The sequence below is a fragment of the Pygocentrus nattereri genome, chromosome 6, assembly GCF_015220715.1.
Source record: "Pygocentrus nattereri isolate fPygNat1 chromosome 6, fPygNat1.pri, whole genome shotgun sequence".
Lineage (NCBI taxonomy): Eukaryota > Metazoa > Chordata > Actinopteri > Characiformes > Serrasalmidae > Pygocentrus > Pygocentrus nattereri.
The window spans coordinates 33,657,920-33,684,021 of NC_051216.1; the positions used below are offsets into that span (position 1 = coordinate 33,657,920).

Consider the following 26,102-nt stretch of genomic DNA (forward strand, 5'->3'; position numbering starts at 1 on the left):
CTGTATAATTTGTGAATACTTGTTTTTGGAAGAACAAAATTTTCTAGTGCACTGGAAATTTTCAGCTTATACCAAGTTTAGTTTGTAGGTATAACAGAAGATATTTGATTAAGATTTATATCTGATGAAAAATTATTATTGTGCATTAAGTCTTGATATGCAAAAGAAAAACATTTTCTTTTTTCCATGTGTCATTTATTGAATTGACTCCAAATGCAACTAATTTATTTAATTAATCATATATTGTGTAATTTAAATGCTGTATAGCAAAACTATAACTGCTGACTTTACACAGAAAAATAAAACACTGAAATGGTTTATAACCTATTAGTAAAGAAAAATAGAGGGTTGGCCTGGACCCGAAACCAACAGCAGCTCATTCACATTCTGCAGGGATGTCCTCCCAATTCTAATCTGTAATATCCTTAAAAAAAAGAAAGATTATTCTATCTGTAAGAGAAGGAAATTTAATGAGTGTGAAGACAAAAGGCGCTAATAATACACCCAGGTGGGGGGTTGGAGATCGAGGCGTGTTATTGCATTTCATTAGCTAGTTGGGCTAATGCCAGATGGAGGAGGAAATGAGACAGGAAATTGAGTCGGGGCGAAGTGGAGCGTACCCACAAGCAGGTTAAGCATGATGTAGGCGATGATGACATAGAAGGAGCAGAAGTAGATGAGGGCGCCGGCGTAGTTGCCGCAGTCCGTCTCCCAGTAGCGGTGCTTGTCCGGCGTGCAGAATGGCGGCTGCACCTGGGGACCCGCACCAGTAAACACACACATACACTCAACACATGGGAGTCAAGAAGTAGAGTAGGTCAACTACAGGGGAATTTGGTAAGGACATGGTCCGCTGTGCCACTTTTCGTCGCAGCATAATCAGTAAATGTGTCAAATGAAACACAGATGGGTTTCTCTGATGTTTATATGCATCATAAATTATACATATCATTATTATCCATTGTTCAATGAGACAGTGGCTGAAATCTCAAGGGCTTGACCCAGGAACAAGTACAACGGTAGTCATCTGTCATCTTACCATGCAGTCGTGCATAATCTTATTCCAGTCTTCACCTGTGACGATACGGAACAGCACAGTGATGGCCTTCCCTGCGGTGGAGAAGTTTGCATGCCTGACACAGAGAGAAAGAAAAGAGAGGGTGGTTGACAGGGAAAACCATCACGTACATCGACCCACACTCAGTCTGAACTGAAAGGTGATTCTCAACATACTAAATAACAGAAAGCCAAGCACTTCAGCAGCACTTTTTTTTTTTACTTTTCCCACAAGCATTAATGAAGAAACTTGCAAAACTCCTATCATTTCCACAACACCACGAGAGCCTGTTAGTGTGTTACACATTTCGCCTGAGGCATGCTGACACAGGCTAATCATCGCCTCCACACTACCTGTTAATGTTCTCGCCATATTTGACAGTGCCGAAGAGCACCACACCAGCGAAGGCATAGCAGAGCAGCAGAAGGAACATTCCTACAATGATGAAGAAACTCTTATACATGCTCACCACCACCGTCAGCAGCAGCATCTTCAGCGTCACCTGCACACACAGACTGGTGTAAGTACAGCTGGGGAGGCGTCTCCACTATAGGCTTGTCTTAGAGATCATACATAAGAATTTGGTTTGTTTTTGAAAATGCTTGCTATACCAAGGTACTATTGTTTCATGCATGGAGTGACATACAGTGTCAGTCAAAGGTTTGGACAGACCTACTCACAAAGAGTTCCCAGAATAAATACAACTGCACTATTATATATATATATAAGTATTTAATCAGTGTCCAAAAACTGTTTAACTAAAACAAATCAAAAGATTCTTCAGAGAAATCCCCATTTGAGTTGACACCTGGGAAGCTGAAAAAGTTCCACATACACTAGTGCAAAAGTCTGGAATCACCAGTCATATTAAAATTGTTATACAATAACTTACACAGTATAGTTTGTGATGTTATTAACTAGACACCAAAATCCTAAACCAATGGTGTATTTACAATGTATTTTGTGAACAAAATGCCATGACATTGTAAAATTAGCAAATGTTATGAAATCAATTAAAATTTTATCTAAAATGACTCTTTGCTTGTGTTTGACCACTGAGATTTGGTTCCCACTTTCCAGATATGAAGAATTCTAGATTCTAATGTTCATTTGTGATGCTATACAGCTTTCTCAGTTATCAGCTATAGCTCTATTTATCTTCAAATGTTTTACAGCTTTCTACAAGCTGTTTAAAACCTACTGAATATTAGCATCATAATTAATTCATACATGTATCTTTAACAAAACTAGCTGTACATGATTGAAAACAGTGATGTCCAACTTTTGAACGCTAGTGTATGGTGAGCACTTGTTGGCTGCATGTTTTGTATTTCAAAAACGTTGGGACAGTACATGAAATGCTAATAAAAACAGAAATCAGTGATTAGTAAATTCTATTTGATATGTATTACATTGAAAACTACAAAAACACATTATCTGATATTTTATGTGAACGTCATTGTTTTTATAAATATATGCTCTTTCCAATGCCTGCAGTAACTTTTGGGGACTGAAGACACAAACGAATCCAGTTTTAAAAGTGTATACAAGTCTTCAGCTGTGCAAATGTACAGGATTTTTGTTGTTGTATTTGAGCTAAATAAGACACACATTTTCAATAGGAGACAGTGCTGGACTGCAGTATCTGCACTCTCTGATTATTCAGCCATGCTGTTGTAACCCATGGAAAATGTGGCTTGGTGCTGTCATGCTGAAAGTAGCATAGGTGTCCCTGAAAAAGACGGTATGTAAAAGGGAGGATAGATTGAGAAGGAGGATAGAGGGAGAAGATTTCTTTCCATATGGTGTTCAGTGAGCTTATGGAATGCTCTATGTAGTACAACTGGATCAACTAATGTTACCTGATAACAAGTTGTACTCACATGCTTTCCGCATATGGTGAAAAACCTCAGCACTATCACACAAGTGCCCATCATATAGGTGTAGGCATTCTAAGGAAAAGGAAAACAGAAGGTTCCAACATAAACAGCAGAAATCAAATCAAAATCAAACAATTAAGTGAAACTGCTCCTTACCTGTAAAGCAAAGTGTAAAATGATCCATATGACCCCAAGTGATGTGACCAGCAGATCATATCTGTTCCTCCTGCTCTGCCAGTAGCCAGCTGGTGACATGGCTATTAGCTTCATAGTCACCTGTTAACATAGAGAAGTTAACTACATCACATCTAGGGCTAAACCATGCTCCCAAAACTAGAGGTAAAACAGTGTTAAAGCAGCTTCATGCATGGGCACTGTACTTACGAGTAAAATGTCATGTGAATATTTATCAGAATTATTTGAAAACAGACTATGATGTAAAACATGAAGGAAAAACAGCTTTACCTCTAGGACAAAGATGAAGGTGAAAACCACAGACATGGTTGCCAGTGGAACAGTCACTGGGTCACCCACATCCCACTGAAACACACATCCAAAAAGGACACACACTTACAGTTCAGATTACTAAAAAAATGAATTTTAATTACATTTTCATTAGTGCAGACGCTGTGCTTCTACCTTAACAGACAGCAGAACAGACTGGGCTAAAACCAGCACTGCTATGCCTCGCTTGAAGAAAGGGTGCTGGGTGATGTCATACATTTTGGCACGGAAGCCGCCATTTTCTACAAAAAAAGAAAGCATTTTGAATTTTGATCTTCAAGCCTAACACCACATCTATTCTCTTAAGACTCTGCAGTCTCACATGAGGACATCACATTTCAGCTCTTCTGTGCTTTATGTACTCTGACCAGTAGCACTGCTGTGTCTGATCCACTCAGACCAGCGCAACACACACTAACACACCACCACCATATCAGAGTTACTGCAGTGCTGAGAATGATCCACCACCCAAACTGTACCTGCTCTGTGAAGGTCCATGGGGCCCCTGACCACTGAAGAACAGGATAAAAGGGGGCTAACAAAGTATCAGAGAAACAGATGGACTACAGTCTGTAATTGTAGAACTACAAAGTGCACCTGTATAGTAAGTGGAGCTGATAAAACGGACAGTGAGTACAGAAACAAGGAGGTGGTCATAATGTTATGCCTGATGGTAGATCTATGATAGGATTATCTGATGAAATGGACAAAGAGTGTAGAAACAATGTGTGCACTATTGTATCAAACTTTGGACTGATGAGGATGAGACTGGGCTGCTGTCTAGTGCTATCAGTGGTACAATGTGTGCTACGGTCTTTAAAAAGATGACACCTCTCTGTAAACTAATCTTGTAAACTAAACTACGATCTTATGAGGATGGATCTATGTCACAAGTGTATGCACAATAGCTTTGAAAACCAATAGTGGCTTGACAGCCTGTGTATTTTATTGTATATTTTTAGCATTAGATTTAAAATCATTTTTATATTTCACACTAGAGAAAAGCAGAGACTTTTTAGACCAACTAGAGATTGGCACCGCAATAATAATCGTACTGTTATGTAATTCTGAGTATATTGTAGCATCGCCATAAAATAAGATGCAGGAAACATTGCGCTTTAAAGGCAAATGCTCTTTTATGAAACAGGCAGAAAGGGAGACGTGCCACTCAGTGCTGCTTAAATGGCCAAGAAAGTGGGCAGGTCACTGCCTGGTAGGCACTAAAACTGCATTCACTACACCACAGCCCAGCATGAACATGCACATCTTTAAGCTAACAACTTATTTACAATAAAGCCTCTACTACTGCTAGCGCAGTGCCCTCTCAGAGGCCACATGCATGGTTCTACAGTAGCGGGACACGGCAATATTTATATTTTATAGTCTATAGTGAATTCTGTATGCTATACAGATGTAACAAAACATAATCAGGTTACTTTATTCAGAACCTATAGATGCATAGATTCCCAGGTACAATAAACAGGTATAAAAACAAATATGAAGAGATGATGCACTTCTTTTGTTTTTAACTGCACACGGGTTTTTATCTGCAGGAACCAAGTTTTTATCTGTAGTTTATCCAAGTTGTTTTATATCAATGCCTATTGCTTGTTTTTATATTAATACAAGTCATTTTAAAATTTTCTAAGAAACCCATTATCCTCATACAAGGACACCACTTTTTCTCTATTACTTTCTGGTTATTTGGTTGGTTATTTTACACTGTTAGGATTAAACAACAAAACTATTCACAAACAAGCCATTGGTCTCTTCAGTGGGGAAATGTCAAACCATGAATGACAATGCTTCCGTTTTGCATTATTTTCTAAATGAATACAAAGTGTTCATTACAAATTATATTATCAACATAAAAAATCTGAGTCAACAAAAAAATAATTAATTCTGGAAAGGCCAAAATTCTTCCGTAAGGATATAATAGACTGATGTACAGTTATAGAAAGCATTTGGTTGCAGTTGTTGCTATTAAAAACTGTACAACCAGTTTTTAATCTTTAGGGGCAGATACTTATTTGCATGCTTGATACATGTTGCAAACTCTTTCCTTCAATAAATGAAATGATCATTTAAAAATAGTTCGGTTCTCTTTGTATTTTTTATAACGTATAAGAATCTGAAAACATTTAGTGTCATAAATATGTAAAACTAGGAAATCAGTCGGTACATTGCGCTGCAGCAGAAGGCTACAATTAATAATTATCAACCTATACTATAAAGTGCAAATAGATGGTACATGTACTAGATCAGCTGGCCAATGAATAGATACAAAATATGTGCACCTAATAAACTGACAACCTATTGTATTGTCTATGCACAGACAAGGACAGAACATAGATTATCACTGATTGTACATATAAATAATTGCTATATTAGAATTTTGCAGAAAGCTAGCACAATATGGTAGAGCCTTCTCTCTATAGAATGCAGAACAATCCCTCAGTCTAAGTTTATACCACAACTAATGGTCACTTTCTTTTAGTCAGTTCTTTATAAACAGACAGAACATCTTCAGACTGAAACACTGTGCAATCTTCACTAGAAAAGAACCAATTTGCTCAGCAACATGAGTGTGCACTAGGGATTGTTCTGAAATGTGCCATGTCATCATTTCAGGCTGGGGGTCTCTTTACTAAAGGACACAGGCCATGAGCAGAATTCATCACCAGCTGAAGCCACCAGGTAATTCAGCAGGCAGACACAGCATGGCTCATTTGAAGCAGGTTGGAACAGAGAAGGGATGTTGTTCGAGCTGCTAGTGTTGACAAAAGTTATTGATTTTTCTGTAAGCCTACAGGAGCAGGATAACTGGCCTCTAGCAAAGTGCAGCCTATTCCCATTGCTGCCTTCTTTCCAGAGTCTAGACTAAGATGAAAACCTTCTGCTCCTCACAGTTCATCACTGTCGTGAGAGAACATCTACAAAATCTGTTAATGTGATTCTATTCTGAATAGTTTGTAGTTTGGTTAACTTCTTTTAAAATGTTTAAAATGCTTTTAACAATGTGTAAAGATTAGCTGATATCTTAAAATGGCGTAAAAGCAGAAAAATTGTTTTTTATGGTAATTACATTATATATATATATATATATATATATATATATATATATATATATATATATATATATATATATATACACACACACACACACATTTTTAGGACTGTTATAAGGTAATGATAAAGATTATTTAAATTATTTCTAGACATTTTCTAAACACTTACTAAAATCACTAAAAGAGTAAAATAATATTTAGAAGTAAGTAGTCTTATATTAAGCTTACGACAATCTAAAACAAGAAATCTTAGACTTATCAACTAGATTTAAGACACTGTAGCATCATGCTAGAACGAAAGAACGAGTGAAAGAAACAAGGAAAGATATAAAGAAAGAAGGAAATAAAGAAAGACACCAGTACATTTCCTAATTCCAGCACAAATTAATAAACAATAAACAAAAACATTTATAAACAATAAATTGCTTTCTCCATTGTAATGACTGAGTGGCATATTGCATGACATGAGAAAGACTGGCTAAAAGCTGTCACTCTCTTATCAGTAGCACAGGTTGAAACGTTAACCTCTTCAACTTTTTCAGCTGTTTTTCTAGGACTTCAATAAACGTAAAGCATATTATAACAGATTTTTGTTGCTAGAACTGAAAGAAGTGGCATTACTGAATCACTCTAAAATATGGTGTCCATTTACTGTTGCAAGTCACCCTAAAACCTGAAATAGTAGTTTAAAAGTCAGGTGTTGGGTCAGATTTCACAGGTGTTTTTTGGGAACATGTCATGTGTCTTTACATATTAACATTACACACAGGCACAAGAAGACAGTCCAGCTTGATGTTTAGATTTCAAATGCAAAATCAAGATTATACTGATGAAGGTATGATGAGAAGAGTAGATCATTCACTGACAGCCTCAGAAGAAATGTCCTTAACCAAGTTCACATTGAATATTCTTTGAACTTTTTTGCATGCTGAGGTCACCAAATCCCTGAAATTTTACATAGTGTAGCTATAATTTATATATATGTGTGTAATTGTTATTGTAACAATAGGCTTTATGAAACAAATAAAATATTACAGAAGTGTAATAAGCAAATGAGCCCTCTAACCAAATATGTTTTATTGTGTGAGCATTCTGACCAATCACAGATGTACTCTGTGTGCTGAGTCAAAGCACTGATATAATTTAAGAAATAACTCATTTAATTTGTCACATCTAGTTATTATATAAACTCCTGACTGCAACTATTTGGTATGATTGAAATATTTCAAGCTGGCCTGAATCTCTGTATGTTTACATGACAGCATACAGAATGGGGTTGAGGCAAATGCATGTAAAATAAAGCTGAAAACATGTTTATTTAAGCTTGAGCTTTGTCTGCTGTCAGTTGGAAGCTACTAAGCAGTGATGTCTACTAAGCAAGCTAGCTAATCAGCTGATTTGGCCACTTTAGGCTAATACTTTGACAGCGGCATTAAGTGCACCAAAAAATGTTATTCTCTATTATTCTCTATGACATCAAGGGTTGATTAATGGAAGGTATGCCATAGTTGGAAGGTACAACACAGTCACTTTATGTAGAAATATGATTTATGCTGGAAAAAAAAGACTTTTTCACAACATTATTTATCCCTAATAACTACTATAATGCGATTTATATTTATGATTAACTAATGAGAAACTTTTTGAGACTGAGGACCTTAAATGTGAGCCAATATAAAAGCCCACATGGTTTAATGGTTTAACAGATGCTGATAAATAGCATTATAAAGTTGGAAGGAGATAAATGTTTATTTCATTAATTTATCTTTTTCTGGTTGTTCAGAATGCTGCCAACGTCAGCCTTCACAAGTTTGCTGAAGCATTTGAAGCATTCAAATATTTGTTTGTTGAATAGAGTCTGCTTTTTATTATGCTAATTGTGTTTGTTCCGTAGGTTGTGAACATCTACAGCTCATATCCCTTATTGGGCTGGGTCTTGGCCTGTGCAAGTTTTAGTCAAACATGACTACTTAAGCATCCTCCGCTGTGAGGAAGCATTGCAGAGAGCAGCTTAAGGCTTCAAATCCCCAGTCAATCAGCACAAAAAAAGTGTGCCTACAGGAGTCTACAGGAGATATTGCTGGGATTCGCCTCTCTCTCGTTAACTCTGGGGGACTCACTGAGCCCGTGGGCATGGATGCTGCAAGCTTCTGCAATTTCTACTCTGGAACTAAATGGGATTTTTCCTCAACATTGTGAAATTGTCTTTCAGGCGCTTCCTCAGAAAGGCCCTTGACTTTATTCAGTTGCTGGCGCAGCAGAGCAGTGCAGATTAAACACTCTCTTTGCTCTCATTCAGAATGCAGGGAGGGCTCATTAGCAGGGAGATGGAGAGAATGAGAGACTTGGAAAGAAAATATACTCAGAAAGAAAAATGAGGCTGCACTACAAGGTCAGAGAGAAACTAGAGAGACAGCCATCTATCCACATATTTTCTCTTTCTGACAGAATATCTCTTTCTATTCTGTTTGCCTTTTGCTGCTGTAATGCCATTATGAGTTAAGCGAGCAGAGCTTTGAGCTGACCAGCTCTTGTGTCCAGAGAGAGAGGGGGAGAGAGAGGGGGAGAGAGAGAGAAAGTGACCTGGGCGTGGGGGAAGGTGTAGTGGCTGAGCGATCTTCAGCCTGCTCTTCAGATCCTCCCATCTCCTCTGATCCACAGTCAGCAGAGCTGTGCCCTGGACAAAACAAGCAGCTTCTTCATTGGCACTGGTGAGGTCAACTGCCTTTATTACATAATTTATCATTAAAATCATAAAATCAACATTCACAAGTTTGCAATCAATGTTTTTATTAACATAATTTTGTTGCAGGATTTTAATATTTCAAGATTTTCAAGTGGGCTACCTCTCCATATATAATTTTAACGAAAACTAAAAGGTATTTTTAAATCATAGCGTAGTAGTTCATAGTATCATAGTGTAGTAGTTCAAAACAATGGCTTACCTTGTTTTCATTAAAATTAGCTATTACAACACCCACAAACAGAGTTAGTCCAATCATGCAGCCCAGAAATACGAAGACATGGATGTAGATGCCATGGGTCTGCAGCGAGACAAGATCAGTCAAAAAGAGATCAGTCAGTGCCTTCTTCATGTGAGTTTGAGGGTCCAGCATGCACTAGTGTTCATGTAAAAACTTACCGGATCCACTCTGTGTATGATGACATCTCTCACTTCCACCCAGCCTTTCAGAGATAGCACCTCAAACAGAGCCAGCATGGCATTGCCTACATTGTCAAAGTTGAAATTGCGAGGGTTTGCCCTACAAACAGCAGTACACAGCAGTCAGCAGCAGCCTTTTCTATTTGTATTGGCATTTCACTGTAGGCGTAGTGTATCCAATGGAGAAACATCTTAAAATTGTGGCTAGTCAAATAAATGGTGTAGTCTGCCTTCCTAGTGTATCCATTGATCTGACATGGCTTTTTCAATCATTGTCTTTCTTAAGATTCTAACTAGCCAATAGTTGTGTGCTTTATTCTATGAGTGAAAAGTGAACAATAACATGCGACAGGGCTGCATTCTGTCTTTTAGACCAGCAACAAACCTCCTTAAAAATATCTCTTGAAAAATGGATAAATAACAGCTGTTTTGACTGGAAACTAAATACATGAATGGTGATCTCTAATTTTACACAGTAAGAGATCACCATTCATGTATTTAGTTTCCAGTCAAAATGGCTGTTATTTATCCCTTTTTCAAGAGATATTTCTGAGGAGGTTACATATAAGATAATCTATTTGCATAAAGAAGGATAAGGTCAATGGAAAAGACGGGGGATGGGGGGGGTCTAAAAGATGATTAAAGAAAAAGAAATAAAAAAGGGACTCCTAACAAGCGAGCAAGACCTCAGAGACCACCAAAACTGTCACCATCAGATAAAGCTTTCATCTTTAATATTCAGGAGGAACTTTTCTCTTTGAAATTTAGATGACCATGCTTGATTCAGACCTGAAGTTGTTTCAGTCTATTCTTTCACTGTGAGAAGACAACTCAACTCTATGGGCATGAAAGGATGTGTAGCTGTCAAAAAGCCCTTACTGAGAAAAGGAAATAAACTGAAAAAAGAAAATTGGCAAATTAAAGAAAAATCTGCTGGTATTCTCAGAACAATGGGCTTGAGTTCAGACCTCAAAATCACTGAATGTGTTTGGGATTACTTGGATTGCGAGAAGCAAAAAATACAACCAACTCCTAAAACTGACCTTTGGAGGGGTGGAAAAATACTACTTTGGATTTCTTTGACAAATGAAAAGCAAGTCTTCTAAAAAGAATTAATGTTATTTTTCCTAGTTGCTGAAAAATACATATGTTGTACATTTTGTCTCCGAAAATTAAATACTTGACCAGAAGTTAAATAAATGAAGTCTCTGACTGTTGCACAGTACTGTACATGAAGCACACACTGAATAATAGAGCACAGAATTTGCAAGATTCAAATGTATACATTTGTTTTACATGAATAAGACATATTGTCAAAAGGCAGTAAAGGCATACCTGTGTTAAGTAGCCATTTTATTTGTGTGTAGGTGATGTCCACTTTTGAATCAAATAAATGCTTTTTTTTCCAGTGCATTTGTGGTCAGCTGTGATGCAGCTGGCCTAAACCATCAGTGTCCTGCTGTTATGTGCCAGATTGGTTTACATGCTCCTCTTAATGACTGCAGCAATAATAAGGCTTTCTGGGCTGTTTTTATGTAACAGCAATATCCATCATGCTGGTTCACGATGTCATTAATGAGACAGTACTTAGGGGATGCCACAGTTAGACTCATCACAGACAGTTTGTGACAGTAAAGTCACTGTAGCTACTCTGTAATCTCATAAGCATCTTTCAGGGAAACTTTGTCATTCTTTCACCACATAAATATGAAGTGTAAGTGATTGTAAGCTACATGTTGTAATGGTACATCAAATATCGTATAGTGATAGTTTAAAATAGAATGTATCCACTGACTCTCTTGTCAGGAGATCACCAACGATGCCACACTGCTGTGGCCAGTAGTCAAAGACAGCATTATTGGTCTCTCTGAGTGGGTAGGATGACCCTCCATCTCCCCTATTACACAGCGTAGTGTTAACCAATGCTGGCGTCTTTTGTGCGAACGTAACATTCTCCTCCTAGAGCTTTGAGCCGTACAGTGACTTTGTATTACCGACAGTCAGCCTGCAACTTGGTGGCAATGCATGACTGGAAAGACCTACCTAGCTAGTGCGTGGGGATTGGCCACAACTTAAAAATAAACACAACAACAACAACCACAACAACAACAATAATTATAATTATTATAATAAAACTAAAATATTCCTGATTTTCAGGTTGTTATGTAATCGTCAACTGACTTGCTTATGTGGTTTCAGACACTGTATGACATGTTGTTATATGGTAGCAGCCATCTTGAGGTCAAGATGCTGAAGTTTGTCAAATGTCAAAGTTTCGTATATTTTTAGTTCTAATCCAAAACTACAGCACAGGGCACTGGACCTTGTGTTGTCTTAGACATCAAACACATCCTGCCTGCTCTACTAAATGTTCAGGGGAACACTGTGTAAATTGCTGAACTGTCGCTTTAAGATATGGGACTGCTTCTTGAATCATAGGTCCTCTGGACATCCATACCACACTCTTGGCACCCAAAATCCAGGTTTTTTCTCTCCGGGTCTGAGCTTCAGGTTCAGGTTTTTGGAGATGCTGACGTTGATTCTGAAGATACCGTGGCAGTCATCCTTCAAGAGTTTACAAAGCACAAAGTTTCAGTCTAGGACAGCACGTACCAAAGTCCAGGGATAATTAAAGAGAAGGAAGCACTCCTACCTCGCGGGTGATGTGAGGATCATTACACTTGGCAAGTTTCCCGGCAAAGAGCTGCACCCCGAAGCTTGCAAACACCAGCATTAATGTCAAAAGAAGAATAGAGACCTGCGTGCAGAAAATCAATAGTCTACTTTAGAGCAGGATGGCATTCCCACGGAATCCAATATTCATGCTACTCTCATATACAGCTGCATTGCAGTACAGGGAATGCCAAGCAGCTAGCAGCAGGAGAACTTCAGCAAAGAAAGTCTTTCTGCACAATTACAGGGTTACTGCTGAGCACTCCACCAACAAAAGGAGGATACTTTCCATTTTTGCACGGATCAGAGGAGATGAATAACAGAATAAATCCAGTTAACCCTGCTAGGGCCCTCATAGTGGATATGCCTTGCCTTGCTGCTTGTTTCATTTGACTTTTAACTCACTCATAGGAAAGTAGTGCTGAATCAAATCAGTTGTTATGGAGTATAAATTAAATATATGTGCTATTCATTATGCAGTGTGTTCATTCTTTCTCTCTTATAAACTCTTATAAACGGCAATAGAATTGTAGTAGAATTCTGGTGCAAATCAAGGCTTCCTTTATTGTTGGATGAACAGTGAGCTAGCAAGCTCATTCCAAGGGTAATATAGACTGGTAAGCACTCCTACAGAGAGTATTCAGTGGCCAGTACGAGAGAATTGAGACCAAAACACTAAATTTAACAGCCCTGCTCCCCGTTAACACTTGGAACTTTGTAACTCTAACAAGTCACATGACACCAGGGAGGGACAATGACATAATTGGGCACAATTTGGAAATGTTCACTGTGAGGTGTTCTCACTTGTGTTGCCAGCTATTTAGACATTAATGGCTGTGTGTTACTTTCACAGGACATTAATTCTATACTGCTATACTAGCTGTACACTGACTACTTTGTTACATCCAAGTTTCATTTCTATAAAGTTGTCCCATAAAATATTTGCAGAAATGTGAGGGGTGTATCTGATATGTTTTACTTTATCGTAACACAAGTTATGATAAAGCTGATTCTGATATGTAACTTATTTTCTTATTCATGTTTATTTCATAATGTTTGATGTAATAATGTGATAATGTGAGACAAACTACATATAATCTACAATTTTTCTGGCTTTGTTAAATCAAGTCAATTTAACAGCATTATTGAGAAATTATGTTTAACAGAGATGATCAGATTAAACAGCACATATTCATCAAGGGTTTCAAAAAGTGGTTCTTTAAAGATTCTTTAGTAAAGGCAATGGTTACAAATATACTGTCAAATCATGAGTGGTCAAACAACTATTTGAGTGCATGAATGGTTCCTCTCCATGATGTAAAACATGCTGTATATGGCTCTTTAAAGTTTTATAGCACCAAAAAGGGTTCTGCTATTGTTATTGTTAAGGGTGTAGGCTCTGCTTTTCTGAATGTAGTAATCTAGTGTAATAAATGCATGAAAACATAGTCCCCCTCACCAGGAAGATTTCTTTGAAGCCTTTAAGGACCTCCCGCACCACCTTCCTCATCTGAGGTACCAGCTTGAAGATGCGTAGAGGACGCAGGCAGCGCAGCATCATCAGCAGCTGAGCACCTGATTCTGGGGGCACATCAGTGGGCAGCCAGCAAAGGAAGATCAGACTGACCTAGAGAGAGAGAGAGAGAGGAGAGAGAGAGAGAGAGAGAGAGAGAGAGAGAGAGAGAGAGAGAGAGAGAGAGATACAATTTATGATCAGATGAAAGAGGCTGCATATAAATATAGTGCTGGGCAAAAGTCACCACTCTATACTCGTTTTTTTTTTTTGTTTGTTTTTTTTTTTGTTTTGTTTTAAATAGAAATCTGCAGGTAAATTTTTCCACACCTCCAAAGTTCACTTTTGAAAGTTTTTGCATTTTTTACTACTCACAATCTAGGTAATCCTATACACATTCAGTGATGTTGAGGTCTGGATTCTAGGGTGTTGTAAGCAAATTTTATTATTTTTGTCATTTTCCTATTCTCAGTAACAACTTCTTGACAGCTATACATCCTTACAGACTCATAGTGTTAAGTTGTTTTCTCTCAGTGGAAGGATGGACAGAAATACCTGAGGATTTTGTTCAGCTCTGAAGTTAGTAGTGGAGCTTGATTTTCTCCTCCCTCTCAAAGATAAAAGTTTTCAGTGCTGCTTATCTGATGGTTTTGGTGGTATTCTAGGTGTTGTATGGATGTTAGGTTTTTAAAAAGTCCCATTTTTTTCAAATTTTTTCAATATTTTTTGATAAAAGTAATGGAAACTCCTGTCTTTAACATTCTCTGATTGACTTTTCCCTTTCTTATGCAAATGAATTATAATACCTCAGAAAAATCCAGTAGGGTCTATGTATCAACAGTAAAATCTAAAGCATCTTTGTTGTACTACAAATACATGTGGAGTCATGTTAACAGCAAAATGCATAAAAGTTATCACTAATGCCAAAGCTGGAAGCACATTGATTATGAAAAATCATTTACAACACAATGTTACATGTACCATCATTGATAATCAGGTATTAGCACCCTGATGAATAGAGTAAAAGGTGTCAACAGTGTAACAGTGTAGGGTCATTCAAATCAGATTGGTTTAACTAATTGAAATATAAATGATGTTTGAACAAGAGAAGGGAGATTATTTTGCACTGAAAGTAAAGCAGAAATCAAAGTAAGCACAAAGAAATTTATGAAACTGGGGCATTACCATGAACTGATGTTTACAGTCTTTATAAAAGGTGTCTTCAAAAGTTAAGTCACAGGTATGCTTCAACTTATTAGTGGAGCCTCTAATCAAAGTTTTGGTTTTTACACAAGTTAGCAACAGAATGAGCTGTGTAGAAAAAAGCAAGAGGAATGGCTTCGTACTAAATAGATGAAAATGTCCATGACGCCACCAAAGTCTCTGATGACTGCAGTAGGTGTGAAGAAAAGGCCATCCGCCATGATCTTCAGGTTCAGCTCAATGCTCATGAAGATTACAAAGACATACTCTGCTATCTGCACACAGGAGACAGATGTCCAACAGAGAGCAGGTTAGCAGCAAATGTTTACTCCGTTACACATGCAGTTACAAATACAATTTTGATTAATATTTACTTCACTGAGTGAGCCCTGCGTGTGGCTGGTGGGAAGCTAGCAGCTAGCTTGATAAACAACTCCCCCCCACAAAGGAATTGTGTGGGATCGTAGAAATAATGTGTTAGTTATGTGAATAGCTTTTCTTCATAAAAATATTTGAATGATAGAGTGTATCAAATATTTTTGCAGCCCTAGAGTTACCAATATATTGATGGTATTGTTTTTGTAGTAAGTTTCCATTAAAGATAACATCCCTGATCTCCCCTGGCCATACATTTTACTGGCCATACATTTACTGATAAACAGTTTCTCTTTATATTCTTGGCACAACCATAAATAGCATGCAGAACGGCACCCTCACCATGCTTCGATAACAGCCACAGTCAAATCAGGCTTTACTCTGAGAGGTCACTCTGCTGAAGAGCAGTCACAGGCTGTGAGTAGAGTGGCTCTCTCAAAAGCAGCCTCTCTCTTATCACACTAAATACAGCTACTTCCATATTGTCTGAAGTGCTGTGTGAAAAGGTGTTTTAAAAAGTCTCAGAGGCATCTGAATCAGTGAAAATCACTTTCATCTACTCCATCTTCATGTCTTTTCATTCACAGGGCTTTAAAGCCTAACATTGTTAACCACTTCTAAAGTGCTGGACTTGATTCAGGGTCATTCAAATCAGAAGCAAAATTATTTAACCCTTATAAGTTGTAGTTTTCACTTTTTGATGATAAAGCAAACACAGTCATTTAACATGAATTACTTCTCATCCTTTACTCAGTGTAACATGCAGAGATGTTCTAGCAATATCACATTCGTGTTTATGAGAAAAGGAGGAGATATTTAATAATGTCAAAAGATTTACAAAAAAAATAAACATTTTCTGACTTTACTTGAGAGCATCATTATGCCTTTTGCATTTAATCCCCTCAAATATTGTAGTAATACTCTTATTATATTGGTAAGTTCTAGTTGAAAACAAAGGAGTTAATCTGGAAAATTGTTCAAACTGCTTTTTTTTCTGGTATCTATGTAGATACAGCCAAGTGAGCTCTCCCACTGGTAAGGACTTTAAGAGCTGGGCAGAGCGCCTGAAAATATAGATTAACTACTAATATAATTAGAAAACTAAAGGGGAATCAACCAATCATGTTCTGATTGAACTAGGTGGGACTAATTTTGTTTGGTACTTTTATATATATGGTACCTGTGCAACAAGTCCAGTCGTGAAATTTCCTCGTTACTAAATATTCCACAGTCAACTGTCAGTGGTATTATAACAAAGTGGAAGCAATAGGGAAAAACAGAAACTCAGCCATGAAGCGGTAGACCACGTAAAATGACAGAGAGTGGTCAGCAGATGCTGAGGCACATAACACAGAGAGGTCGCCATCTTTCTGCAGAGTCAATCTCTACAGTCCTCCAAACTTCATGTGGCCTTTAGATTAGCTCAAGAAGAGTGTGTAGCGAGCTTCATGGAATGGTTTTCCATGGCTGAGCAGCTGCATCCAAGGCTTACATCACCAAGCAAAATGCAAAGCATCAAATGCGGTGGTGTAGAGTGCTGCCACTGGACTCTAGAGCAGTGGAGGCGTGTTCTCTGGAGTGACAAATCACACTTCTCCATCTGGCAATTCGATGGACATGTCTGGGGTTGGCGGTTGCCAGGAGAACGGTACTTGTCTGACTGCATTGTGCCAAGTGTAAAGTTTGGTAGAGGGGGGATTATGGTGTGGGGTTGTTTTTCAGGAGTTGGGCTCAGCCTCTTAGTTCCAGTGAAAGGAACTCTTAATGCTTCAGCAGACCAAGACATGTTGGACAATTTCATGCTCCCAACTTTCTGGGAACAGTTTGGGCATGACCCCTTCCTGTTCCAACATAACTGCACACCAGTGTACAAAGCACGGTCCATAAAGACATGGATGAGTGAGGTTGGCATGGAAGAAGTCGACTGGCCTGCACAGATTCCTGACCTCAACCCAACAGAACACCTTTGGGATGAATTAGAGCGGAGACTGTGAGCCAGGCCTTCTCGTTCAACATCACTGTCTGACCTCACAAATGCGCTTCTGGAAGAATGGTCAAAAATTCCCATAAACACACTCCTAAACCTTGTGGAAAGCCTTCCCAGAAGAGTTGAAGTCGTTATAGCTGCAAAGGCTGGGCCGACATCATATTAAACCCTACGAATTAAGAATGGGATGTCATTCAAATTCATATGCATGTGAAGGCAGACGAGCGATTACTTTTGGCAATACAGTGTATGTCACCAACTGCAAATATGACCTGTAGTCAAATCATGATTCAGTCAGTTTTTAGAAATGGAAAACACTACTGAGGCTCTTTGCTGAGCCACTGTAAAACGACTAAAAGGTAAAATGTGTTTAAAAACGTCTGTTGTGAGCTTCAAATAAAACATAGCCTGTATTTTACAATTGATAATACAATTACATCTAAAAATGTATGGAAACTGTATAGTAAGATAATTACAACCAAGGATTTTAAAGAATTCTTTCTGTGGAAACTATTATGAAATAGGTTCAGAAATACTGTATAGTTACTATATTTTAACAGCAGTCAAGACTGTTAAAAACAAAACAAAAAAATTGGGAATTGTAACTGCATTACCTGTAATGTGGGCACATGCATGACTCTGGTAAAAGGAGACTCAAACATCATTGAGATGCATGAGCAGATAGTGACCACGATCATCACCCAGTCCAGATATGTGACCAAGCCCAGAAGATCACTACACACACACACACACACACACACACACACACACAGACAGACAGTTCACAGAGAATAAATTCATAGTCAGTCAACAGCACATTTTGTGGAACTGGACTGCAGTCAGTGTTCTTTCTTCTGATCCCACAGATGACTGAGAACTGCCAAAATCATTTCAAGACACCGCAGCCCCAAATTTGTATTGCTAATCTATAAAACCAAACTTTCTCCTAAAATTTCCAGAGCATTGTAAGTCATATAAACTCTCTTCTCATTCTTCTCATCACACTTTCGGTAACAAAAATGAAAAGAAAGTTTAGCTAAAAGGAACAAAAAGCAAAGTCTAACTGATTATTTTTGAGGGTGTCAAAACTTTAGCAATGTTTTTATTTTATGACAGCTATGCACAATACATACTGTGTTATGAATCGAGAGCAATCCTGTAAAATATTGATAAAGGTTTACAACTTACTATAACTGATGATATTTCGTGATCTTTACTGCTCCTGTTATGGGATCCGTTTTCGATCTGTAAAAAAATAAAATAAAAAATAATAATTAAATAATAAATTAATTAACATTCTATAAATTGTGTTTATTCAAATATTAACACTTTTCTCAGCAAATAAACATATACTACACAAATAAATAGATTTTGAAAATGTGTCTTGGGTGCCTAAGACTTTCGCACAGTACTGTGTGTGTATGTACACACACACACACACACACACACACACACACACACACACACACACACACACACACATATATATATATATATATATATATATATATATATATTACACAAATTATGAAATTAATCTTCTGTTCTCAGGAAATGTGCATTCTTGTGACAGAACTTCAAAAGTGAATGAACTAGACTATCACAGTAGTGCTTGTTTCATGCTGTCTTTGAGTCATACGCATTGAAGCGGGCCCGCACGATCATTCTGCAGAAGTTTCTGAAGCGGTGTTCTCTCCCAACTATGAAGAGTGGCTTGTCAAAGTAAGGATGGTTCTCTCGCAGCTCCTCTTCTTGGACTTTTCTAATAAGACAAAATGCATTATGTTGAAAGTACAGCAATTGCAAAATTATGGCTCTCATTTTCAATTACAACACTTGGTATTAATAATTGTAACTAATTTATCTACTTACTAACCTTTAACTTGAATTATTTTTTTTAATACAGGGAATAAACATCAAGAAAGTTTACACTTAAAACTAAGCTAACTCTGCTAAATGTCACAATTATAGAGAAAGAAAGTGGTCAGATCAGCTCCTGCTGTTCAAAATACAGATTTACATTAAAATGTATTTGATGTACATTGCACCTTGTACAACATAACCTGCCAGGTCACAGCTATACTGAGTTATGCTTGATACTATGGCAATGATTAATTTACAGTAAAAGAAATAAAGGTCTGTTCTTAAGTGTTTCACGCAAAGTCTTACAAAATCTGTTATGCATAACATGCACATATGTAAAAAATTATTATCATTGTTAAAAAAAAGTTCCAGCTTGTGATTTTTAAGTCGTTTCAAAATAAAAATTCCTTATGGAGAAATTAATGCCGATTGAATGCAACCAGCAGACGGTGTAGGTCTGCCCTTCTCCTCTCTATTGGATGCTTTGTGCTGATGTGAGTGAATGGCTACAGTACTTTATCCTCCCCCTTTCCAGCATGGCACTCATCACTACCTAAGGCAACAAACATCAGAATTGAGTTCTGTGTGATTCTACATTTATATGGAAGTGTTGGCATACATAAACACAATTCTGAATTAAAGGGGGGGGGGGGGCATTAAAACGAAAACTACAGGGCCCGGCACAACTTAGAAGTATGTTCTAGTTACTGTCAGCAATAACAAAAGCATGCCGTAATATGATTTTAATAATTTCTCAGTGTAGCTCATTTTTTTCATTGTATGATGATAGTAGTGATGAAGTTAAAAAAAAAACAGACTTCTCCCAGAATGTAAAAAAGCAAATCAGTATGTAATTGTGTAAATTCTGCACTTAGATTTAATATAGAACAAAGACATGTTAAACACCCCTCTGTTCACTCAACTTAATATTGTATTTACAGTCGTAGGGAAAAGTCTGGGTACCCCTGGTCAAATTACATTTACATGTTGATTTTTAAAGTGAAAATAATCACACATCCTCTACAGAGAACACACTTCTGCACAAATTCACTGTTACTGTTTACTTGCTGAATTTAACATTGAAAAATAAGTTACATAAAAATGCATAAATATAAAACATAAAAAAAAAATGCAAATGCAAAGTAGTTCAGTTTTTTCCTTGTAAGCTATGTGTTAACTTGTTTTCACTTATCATAAAATAACCAGAACTTGTGCACCTTTTCAGTTATTATGCTTCTAAAAAGTTCAGTACACATTTTATAGAAACATCTGAAAGCATATCTTTAATGTGTTTAGTTAAAATTCTATTTATGTTTGTATCTTTTTAATTTGATCTATGTGATTCCTTAATAAGATTTTAAATGAATAAGCCCAACTTTGAATTGTTTAATTTTCTGTAGAGGTGATGGTGATGAAACTTGAGAATGATGCTGCGGCTACTGCTATACCGTTTCATCTCAGCCTGTTCCTTCTTCTCCTGGATCATCTTGATCTCGCTGTCCTCTCTCTGAGCATTCCGGTAGCGCACTGTGCTGGAGTGCTGCACACGATCACACAAAGCAAGTTTCAAAATAACACCTCTATCGGAGTCTGTCATGCTGTAGGACACATAGCTGTGTGTGTGTGTGTGTGTGTGTGTGTGTGTGTGTTTACTCACATCCTGGGTGAGTGTCTCCAGAGATTTCCCTCTGCTGATTCTCTGGCTGGTGGAGCCGTGTCTGAGAGACCTGAGGCAATGATCAGATTCACTTCCTCAGCACTGGCATAACATCCACTCACTGATATGAAGGCAAGCTGCTGCAATGTGTTTTACTAAGTTCAACTAAACAAAACACACTCCCATACATATTCTCTGAGGGACTGTATAAACTGTCTATATATATATATATATATATATATAAGCTATAACTGTACAGACTGTATAAACAGACTACCAAAAATGTCACCATATGGGTCTGAAAGGATGTGTAGCTGTTAATGAGAAAATGAAATGTACAAAAAAGAAGAAACCTTGCAAGTCAAACAAAGAAACTGCTTGTCTTCTTAGAACAATATACTGACCACCCCAGATTCCAGACCTCAACATCACCAAATATATGTTGAATCGTGAGAAGCAGAAAATGGAACCAACTTTTAAAACTGAACTTTGAAGGTGTGGAATAAGATTCCTGCAGATTTGTTTAAAAGAATGGAAGCTGTAATAAAAGTGAAGGGTGAACACACTAAACATTAAAAAATCTTAAATTATTCAGTCATTGAGGTTTTTGTGTAGTTTTCTGCTTCTTTCCATCACACTGTAAAATGAACAATTCATACTTAACAGCTATTTTGACAGGAAATGGAATAAATGCACAGTACTGCTTATATAATATTTATGGGGCATGTGTAACCACACATTGTGACACTGTATAAAAACAAAATGTGTTTAAGGTGTGTGTGTGTGTGTGTGTGTGTGTGCGCGCGCGTGTGTGTGTGTGTGTGTGTGTGTGTGTGTGTGTGTGTGTGTTGAGCGTACCTGCGCTCCTGGCGGATGTGGTGCTGCACACTGAGGATAGAGCGCTCTTTTGTTGGCTGGCCCTCAAAGGAGCCACTCAGCATGCGCTGCCTGGTGCACGCTCTGCAACCAAAACCCAGTAAACAGTTTCAACAAATACAGTCTTCACAGATACATCTAAAAATCCTCAGTGAATTCAACACTGAATTTGAATATGAGGCCTCATATTCTACATTTCACTTGTATTTTGTTTTATCAACTTATAAGGTTTGTGTGATTCTGTGAGTGGCTTTGTCCCATAAAAGCCTCAAAGTCTGCAACAGATCATGTAAAGTAACAACACTCCTTATAACTTCAATGCAAATGGGTAATAATATGTAAACATATTTGTTGTTGTGACATCACATCCATAATGAAGCCAAAACTGGGCAGTGAACAATGTTTTGAAACTGATGAAACAATATTACACCAGACTCTTATTTAAAAAAAAAAGGAAGGAAAATTTGTAATTCCATTATATTAGGACTTTACAAACACTGTCCGCTCAAACAGGGCCATGAATAAATAAAAATAAATAAATAAATTAACAAATATCTGGGGCAAAACATTCTTGCATAAAACATCAAATAACACGTTAACCTCTCTTTCAATTCTCATTATGCCATCTTTTGAAATCTTAATGCAGGAATGAATATATTCAGGGTTGATGTATAAGCTCCTTTTGAACACTGCTCTCCGAACATTAGCATTGCATTCACAGATCAACAGAGTGGTCCTGGGGGAAAGTGCTGCTATCTACCATCGTGTGGCACTGTGTACACACATTGCATGGCAGCTGGCTCTTATTAGCATAAGGGAGTCAGCACAGGTAGCAAGCAGGTCTGAGAAGCTGCCCCCCCTGCTGAGAGCAAAACTAATTAATCCCTTTTTAGCACAGTCAATTATAGAGCATGAAATCTGAAGCATGACTTCAGAAAATGAAATGGAAGAAAACATGATGCATTTTAATAAATGACTGCAGGGCTTTTTCGAAAATGATCTGTGTTTTTCATCAAAGTACCTATACCTATAGTACTACTGTAAATTGACCTTAGTCACTTCTTGGTCATAACTGCTGTTATAATATAATAGTATTGGTAAAAATAGAATCTCTGAAAATAACAGAATCTGAAACAGAAGTGAGCAACATAATCTCTATACAGACTTACACACAACCCCAAAATCACCAAATCCTTAAAGGTGAATTCAAGATTTCTGCATAATTCAGGGTTGCAGATGCAAACAAATCACTTGGAGTGGTTTGATGTGAAATTGTAGAGAAACACACAGATCGCTTTACTGTGGTGGTGATAGAACAAGTCGTCATAATATCTATACCATATCTATAAACTTCAAATATATTTTAGCTATATTTCATATCCAAAATAACCAACGAACATGCACATGCCTTATATAAAGTGGATAATGGTAAAATAGTGATAAATCTGAAAAAGTGTCTCCTGCATCAGGCAGAGTATTCATAACCATTTTTAAAAATAGTTTTCTATGAGGTAGATTGTAACTTGCATTAAACACTCCAGATATCTGGTTCCTAACATCAGCACAAACAATTCAGACGTGGTAAGGTACTGTAAAACAGAGGATCTCACATTAAAATACTTAAAATGATTTTGTTTAGTCAACATCAACAGTGCCTACCTAAGCCATATTAAAGAAGCCCATTAACATCACTACTTTAATAGCAGGATTTTTGCTAATACAAATAAATCAATGGTACTTTAATGTCAATTTATATCAACGACAAACAGATATATCATGCTGGTCTTAGTGCTGAACATGCCGACTGCTGCACTGACTCTGTCACTGTCCTTCATAACCAAATGGTTGGCCATTATTGTGTGATTCATATCTCTGTTGTTTCATCCATTAAAGCCCAACAGGCTGTAGATGGATACACATGCAGGCATCTTCCCATCATCACTCAGCCCATTAGGTTTCCGCTCACTACTGTTGCTTTGTTGTCCATTAATTGCAGAGTCATGTACCAGAACACAGCTAATGACAAGCTGGGCTTCAGGAGAATGTGTCAGCCTTATTTATGGCCACTCAGTGTGATGAGTGGCTGCCCATGTGCGTGCGTCTGCACACACAGACAGACCAAAAGCCCCAGACGGTGCTAGCAGACGATGCGGGATGGCTACTGATGTGCTGTCTGGCAGTAGGAGGAGGGGGAGCAGTGTGCGAGAGGATGCAGTAATGGCAGGTAGGGCTTGGGGACACTGCAGACGTGCTCTGAAAGCTGATGGTGCAGCACTAGGTGCACGAGCCCAGTGTGACACAGACTGGGCCGCGCAGCCTGACACTGCTACACGCAGCAGCCACTGCCAAGCTCACACCAGTGCCAAACCTTAATTATTAATTAGCTTATTCATGCTGATAGGCACCCCGCAAAGGGAATAGAGATGGAAACACCATTATCTGTCCTATCACTTGATTGGCTGGACAGCTAGCACAATCTGAAAATCTAAGGGAATCAAAAGTCAAAACATATTTTCCCTGTACTGGAATTAATGTGTGCAGTATCAGAATACCACAACACTGCTCCACTGTCTTTAATTTGTAAAACAGACCACTTAATTTAGAACCACATTACACATTTGTGGCTAGACCTTAAGCCAAATCCATACTCTGGCCAAAATTTGTGCTTAATGGACTGGTAATTTGGATGGAAAAATCAGCTAATATACTAAAAAGTGTTGTGTAATGTGTTTACTGCTGTGTTATACATTATTATATGCAGTATTGTGCATGAATGTGCTGAAGCTGTATTTAGACTACCTATTTTTGCGTTGTTGTGATGTCAGCACTCATCAGCACTCAAACCTTTCAGGTGTTCAAGGGTGCGTTTATATGCACACAATAGACAGACTATATCCTTAGCTAAAGAAACTGGACTAAACATTTAGCAGTATGTAAAGGCTAGTCCATTTATAGTTCTGTTTACATGTAGGCCAGCTGTAATGAATGGGAAGTTGAGACAGGTTGTGTATCTTTGCTGTTAAAAATAAATAAAGACAAAACAAGCATCTCAGATTTTATGTTTCTGCATAGTTTAAATTCAGTAGCTGCCCATTAAATTGTGTGAAAATTTCATGATCAAGGCAAGAACAGAATTGCTCCAAAAATGCTCTGAATAAATTCTTTTAACATTAACTTGCACCACAGTTAAGAATGCATTTGCCCTCTCTTATAAAGTAATTGGCAATCCCAATCTTGTAGTCATCAGAGCAGGTAGAGGTTAACACACAGGAAGGCAGTTACACATCAGGCAAATCCATGATCATAAAACCAGAAAACAAAACAAGGACTAGCCACAAATAAAACAAGGACAAGGAAACCAGGAAAAACGGCACATAAATGTACATAAAAACAGCAAGACTTCACAAAGAGCAAACCAAGCAAAGCAATATATATACACAAGAGATAATGAATGCATAGCAAGTTGCAGGTCAGTGTGATAAAGAGTGGGTGGAGCTGGAACTGGAGCGATTTAGTGCTGAATGGGGGAGTCTACGTACTAGCTCCCCACATACTGCAAAGGGAAGACACTGTGACACCAGCATAGACTGATCTAACCACAATGGTAAATGCCTCCTTCATGACGGCCCCAAGTTCATACAAGGAGCTAAACATTTTCATGTCTGAATTGATCTTATTGATCTTATAGTCTAAAACAAGCCTTTTGCAAGTACTAAGGCAGGTCTGCAGATAATATACTGCAGTTCATTGAGTTTTAACTTTTTTAAACATCTTTGCTTCATTTTGTGTTTACACTTAAACTGTATCAGAGAATGTTTGGAAGTGCACTGAGACCAACCCCTTCAGAGGGTCTCATTCGTGCTAGGGTTTGAATGACAGTATTGACATTTGTCATAACGAACTGCACTAGCAGAAGTCACATCAGGTTTTGTTTTAATCTAAACCAACCTGTCAAATGAGAACAAGCCCTAAACCACCTTTTGAGCGATAAGATTTTCAATACGTGCTTACTGTACCTGACTGAGAACTAAAAATGAAAATCAAACATTACTCATTAGAATTCTAATGAAGGCAAGGTTTTCCCAAATGTCTTGACAGCGTACTGGGCTCATATAAAAGCAGAAGAGGTTATATCTCAGTTCAACATAGGCTTTCATGGATAGGTTCCCAAACATACCGTAGAATTTTATTGACGGTTGTTTCCTTCTCCAGCAGGTTACGAGCACGGATGCTGAATATTGACCTTCTCAGCTAGAGTGGAAAAAGAAATTAGACCATAGGAC

At 37.7% G+C, this 26,102-nt stretch overlaps 1 protein-coding gene across 5 annotated transcripts in view; it reads right to left on the reverse strand.

Moving 5' to 3' along the window:
* Positions 1-26,102, reverse strand: part of nalcn (sodium leak channel, non-selective) — a 177,778-nt gene that overhangs the window by 11,198 nt on the left and 140,478 nt on the right. For all 5 annotated transcript variants that reach the window (XM_017720920.2, XM_017720921.2, XM_037538951.1 and 2 more), the window contains 21 exons: positions 25,997-26,070; positions 21,802-21,903; positions 20,944-21,013; positions 20,735-20,826; positions 19,063-19,185; positions 18,612-18,668; positions 18,038-18,158; positions 15,205-15,336; positions 13,805-13,972; positions 12,326-12,430; positions 12,131-12,237; positions 9,652-9,772; positions 9,455-9,553; positions 9,093-9,186; positions 3,577-3,683; positions 3,403-3,477; positions 3,094-3,213; positions 2,941-3,009; positions 1,411-1,559; positions 1,040-1,133; positions 621-753 (listed from right to left, as the gene is read on the reverse strand). In XM_017720920.2, coding sequence (XP_017576409.1) covers positions 621-753; positions 1,040-1,133; positions 1,411-1,559; positions 2,941-3,009; positions 3,094-3,213; positions 3,403-3,477; positions 3,577-3,683; positions 9,093-9,186; positions 9,455-9,553; positions 9,652-9,772; positions 12,131-12,237; positions 12,326-12,430; positions 13,805-13,972; positions 15,205-15,336; positions 18,038-18,158; positions 18,612-18,668; positions 19,063-19,185; positions 20,735-20,826; positions 20,944-21,013; positions 21,802-21,903; positions 25,997-26,070 — 2,212 coding nt within the window. The remainder of the gene's footprint in view (positions 1-620; positions 754-1,039; positions 1,134-1,410; positions 1,560-2,940; positions 3,010-3,093; positions 3,214-3,402; positions 3,478-3,576; positions 3,684-9,092; positions 9,187-9,454; positions 9,554-9,651; positions 9,773-12,130; positions 12,238-12,325; positions 12,431-13,804; positions 13,973-15,204; positions 15,337-18,037; positions 18,159-18,611; positions 18,669-19,062; positions 19,186-20,734; positions 20,827-20,943; positions 21,014-21,801; positions 21,904-25,996; positions 26,071-26,102) is intronic.